Raw genomic sequence first — 5,231 nt, forward strand, 5'->3', positions numbered from 1 at the left:
ACGCTTATCTGAAATTCTCACCAATGACTTACATAAGTATCTCTATCCCGTTTTACGTTTTATTTATCTTTTGATTATTAAAACTCTATAACCATTTAAATTCGTCTGATTGAGATTTACAAGGTTACCATAGCTTGCTTCAAGCCGACAATCTCCGTGGGATCGACCCTTACTCACGTAAGGTTTATTACTTGGATGACCCAGTGCACTTGCTGGTTAGTTGTGCGAAGTTGTGATAAAGTGTGTGAATTACTTCCGAGCACCAAGTTTTTGGCGCCGTTGTTAAGGATCACAATTTCGTGCACCAATATTGACCAAACCATTTGACGTACTTCAAGTATAGAAGTAGACTTAATGAGTTTGGTTCCTCATAATTGTCAAGATATGGTTATTAGACAAGGATGGTGACCCCAATTCCCATGCCTAGCCAAGAGTTGCTTTTATTATTCATATCTAAAAATCCAAAATTATTGATTACTTATCTTAGTTATAGTTAGTTGTTTAGTTTGGTGTAGAATTATATTGGATGCTACTTTGTTAGTTTGGAATTGCTCATATCTTGCTTAGTTATTTGAATTAGTTTCTTGCAATTTAAGATTACTTGCTTGTTAAGATTCCTAGTTTAAATTCTTGCTCATGACTCACAACCCCGGATTTCTAACCAATGTTGAAGCACATGTTTTCCCATTCCTTGTGAGATGACCCGAGGTTTGAATACTTCGATTATTTCTATTGGGGTTGAACTTGTGACAACCAAATCCCTTTCTAAATTTGATACTCGAGGATTGTTGTTGGTAGAGCTATACTTGCAACGCGACGTTACCGAGAAATTCTTTACCGACGTAGTCCACGAGCTAACATCAGCAGGCTGTATGATCCTCTCGAATGAGAAATACCAGGCGCTATCACCGCATGGCTAATCATCTGTCGGTTTTCACTAGCGTCGGAATAGGACCATTATCCTTTTGCACACTGTCACTGCGCCCAATATTCACAAGTTTGAAGCTCGTCATAGTCATGCCCTTTCAGATCCTACTCAGAATACCACTGACAAGGTTTAGACTTTTTGGATCTCAGGAATGCTGCCAATGATTCTAGCCAATACCACGAAGGTTCTAACCTCCGGACTCGGTCCGTGGATTAGAAACCCAAGAGATACGCACTCAAGCTGTCGCCCAATGACTACGTTGAGCTCATACAGAACGGAGTAGTTGTCAGGCACGCGTTCATACGGTTGAGGATAATGATGAGTGTCACGAATCATCATATTCTCCATATTGAAGTACGAGTGAATATCTTAGAATAGAATCAAGCGTAATTGAATAGAAAATAGTAGCAATTGCATTAATCCATTGAAACATAGCAGAGCTCCTCACCCCCACCTATAGGGTTTAGAGACTCATGCTGTCAAAGGTACAATTGAAGTGTAAAAATATCATAAGTTGTAAAATGAATCTATAAAAGTAGTTTTTATACTAGACTAGTAACCTAGGATTATAGAAAATGAGTAACTAAGTGCAAATAGTGCAGAAATCCACTTCCAGGACCCACTTGGTGTGTGCTTGGGCTGAGAATTGAAGCTTTTTCGTGCTTAGGCTGTTCCTGGAGTTAAACACCAGCTTTGGTGCCAGTTTGGGCATTTAACACCAATTCTGGTGCCAGTTTGGGCATTTTACACCATAATTTTTAAACTGACTTTGAACGCCAGTTTGGGCCATCAAATCTCGGGCAAGGTGTGGACTATTACATATTGCTGGAAAGCCCAAGATATCTACTTTCCAACGCAATTGAGAGCCATTACAAGAAAACAAGCTTTTTGCTACGCTTTTAAAGCGTGGCGAAAAGTCTAAAAAAGCGTAGCGATAGCTTTTCGCCACGCTTTTTGAGCTACCGGCACGCTTTTGAAAGGGTCACAACTGCAAGGGTGCCGGTAATTAATAACCGATTTTTTCTTCTAATTAATAAAGGTGGGAAAAGAAAGAAAGAAAAGACCAATCCTCAACAAATAAATCAAGCAAAATAAGATATACCATGAGAGCCATTAATTCCTTCTGGAGTTTGCAAAAATCAAAAGAAACAAAACCATTAAAATTCAATTATGGTTTCTTTTCTTTTCCTTTTTCCAATTTGATTACGAAAAAGTGCAAATCTTCAAAGATTTCTCGTGTTTTCCAAAATTGAGATTCAATACCACACTAAATACAAAACAAAACACTACTAAAAAGTCAACAACTTTGAATTCAGATTCCAATTCAACACCATTAGCACCATTTATAATATTTTATCTCACTATCAAATGTCCAAAATCAACAACAACAATAAGTCAACTACTTTGAATAGAAATATATCGAATATCCAAAGATAATGACTTACATCTTTGGGTGGAATATGAGTTGATTCGGAGGAGCGAGGAGTATATCTCGGTCTACTACTTGAGGCATCCAAAGGAGAATTTTGGGCAGCTTGCACTAAGGCTGCTACCTCTTCCTCACTCATTCCAGGGTTGACTTGGTGCACCAATACCTTTAATAAACTACATACACCGTCCATCTTCTTCTCTAATGATTCAACATTGTTGTTGTATTCAACTTTGACTTGTCGAATCTCCTCATCCTTTTTAAGAGACCTTCTTGTAATCGAAGCCCCATAACAACAAACTCGACCTGGTTGGTCCTTTCCTAGCACTCCTACAAATGCATCCTCATCATTTTCCCCTGCCTCTATGCGGATTTGAAGTTTAGCCTGTCAAAAGTGAGGAGCAATAAAATACAAAGCCGCATTAACTCAATATTAATAGAAATCACTATAGAATTTATATTGTACAAATCCAAATACAAATACAAACAACTCACAATTGTGCTTTGTGTTTTAGCATCAATTTCTTTTCCTTTTTTACTTGTGCGAGTTACTATGAAAACTTCAACTCTTGATGGTTCTTCACTGTTCTCTTTAGAGTCGCGCTAGAGTACATATAGAAAAATTTACATGAAGCATACTAACTAGAAAATTACAACATGAATATAAATGAGAAATCACAAAAAAATAAGTTATATTACCAGCTGCTTGCGCACTATTCCAAAATTTGTGGAACCCATCCGGTGAGGACATGTTTGTTTTGACCTATTTTCAGCATTCTTAGTAGATACAGCCTAAGTTCAGTTTTCCCATTGAAAGATCTTTTATTATGTCTCCATTGATGGTTCATAGGTAAAAACCTTCGATGATCCATATAAACAGTCTTGTGGCTATGTTTCAGATATATAGAAGAAGTTTCATCATTACAACATGGACAAGCCAATTTTCCCTTTGTACTCCACCCAGATAACATAGCATACACAGGAAAGTCGTTAATTGTCCATAAAAGACATGCTCTCATGTTGAATGTTTTGTTCTCTTTGGAATCATATGTTTCGACACCTAACTCCCACAATTCTTTTAATTCTTCAATTAGTGGTTGAAGAAAGACATCAATATCATTTCTTGGTGATTGTGGGCCAGGAATGAGTAAAGAGAGCATAAAATAATCAGGCTTCATGCTCATCCAAGGGGGTAGATTATACACCATTAGAACAACAGGCCATGTACTATTTGTACTACTCAAAGTTCGAAACGGATTGAATCCGTCGCTTGCTAAGCCAAGTCTCACATTACGAGGCTCCTTTGCAAAATCTTCATGTCGACTGTCAAACGCTTTCCAAGATTCACCATCGGCAGGATGACTTAACGACCTATCTTTAACACGTTCATTATGATGCCAAGACATAGCTTCGACCGTCCTTGTGCACATAAAAAGCCTTTGAAGTCTGGGAATCAGGGGGAAATGCCTTAGAGTTTTTGCAGCAACTTTACGAGGCTTTTTAGATGAGGTAGCATCGTCCTCTTCTACATGATGCTCAATATAACGGGATGTTCCACAGACATGGCAAGATGAGTCATTCTCATGCCCGTTCCGATACAACATGCAATCATTGCGACATGCATCGATCTTTTGGTAGTCAAGACCCAAATTCTTCACCATATTCTTCGTTTTATCAAAAGAAGTAGGAATATTCAAATGTGGCATTCCTTCTTTCAATAATTCTAAGAGAGAAGTGAACGACGCCTTACTCCAACCATGCAAGCATTTTAACAAGTAAAGACGGATGGTAAAGGATAATCTTGTGAATCCTTTACATCCAGGGTATAGTTCTTGGCTTGCCTCGTCTACCAATTTATAAAATTCTTTTGCACCTTTGTTAGGCCCCATGTTATATCCATCAACTTGTGTAGTATCTCTGAATCTATCACGTAACAACTCATTAATGTTATCATTGTAGTTATATTCCTCATCTGTGTCACTGTCAACATCCATAGCAACAAGTGATTCCCCATGATTAAACCACCGCCTATAACCTTTTACGAATCCATCGCATATTAGATGGTCATACACGACATCTCTCCTTAACCAAAGTCTATTACAACACTTTGCACATGGGCATTGAATTTCTTCCCCTTGAGAAATTCCCGGTGATGAAAAAGCAAAGTGTAAAAACTTTTCTACACCGAGTTGATATTCTTTTTCATGACGTGATGTATCCATCCAATCCTTGGACACATCCATCGAAAACCTATATATTTCAAATAGATAGCTAAGTTTCTAGTTTGAAGTCTTTACTGCTAGTCTCACTAACTGCGAGTCTAGCTTCTGAATTAACTAAGAGACAATATTTTCCAAGTCTCCAAAATACTTTGAAGGCATTGGACATAAAATAGCAAAGAAAATTAAATTTTAGCAATTCTTAAAGAAGGTCCTGAAGTGAGTGCCTCAGGAAAGCACTTAAGTTGTCCACATAACATTAATAACAAATTAATAGATGTATTTAAATTTGCATGAACCAACCTTAAATACTGTCTTAATCCGTACAACACCAGCACCAAAGTAGTAGCGCAACAGAAGCAGAATTAGAAAGGTAGCAGCAGCAGCGAATAGAGATTCGGCAGCAGATAATTAGTACCACAGCAACATCAAAGCAATACCACAGGAGCAGCAGAATAAAAGAAGTGGTAGTAGTAGTGGATAGATAACTATCAAAAGCCTGTTGGAAAGCATAAAATAAAAATTCTCTTGAGAATTAAATTTTTTTCTTACTTTAAGACATAAAAAATACATGAATATAAACTCTTTTGAGAATTTTAATTCTCATCTTCAACCAGGGTGAGAGTGGCCCCTAACACTTGTCAGCCTATTTTTT

At 37.5% G+C, this 5,231-nt stretch overlaps 1 protein-coding gene across 1 annotated transcript; it reads right to left on the reverse strand.

Annotated features, from left to right (window-relative positions):
- Positions 1-2,292: 2,292 nt before the first annotated feature.
- On the reverse strand, positions 2,293-4,579 carry LOC148580118 (uncharacterized). The gene is made up of 4 exons (XM_088491662.1): positions 3,216-4,579; positions 3,057-3,120; positions 2,853-2,960; positions 2,293-2,742 (listed from the first exon to the last, which is right to left on the reverse strand). Exons 1-4 carry the CDS (start codon positions 4,577-4,579, stop codon positions 2,293-2,295), a joined length of 1,986 nt encoding a protein of 661 aa, XP_088347788.1.
- Positions 4,580-5,231: the final 652 nt, after the last annotated feature.

Source organism: Arachis ipaensis, chromosome B10 (assembly GCF_059453495.1).
Source record: "Arachis ipaensis isolate K30076 ecotype BB chromosome B10, ASM5945349v1, whole genome shotgun sequence".
Taxonomy (NCBI): Eukaryota; Viridiplantae; Streptophyta; class Magnoliopsida; order Fabales; family Fabaceae; genus Arachis; species Arachis ipaensis.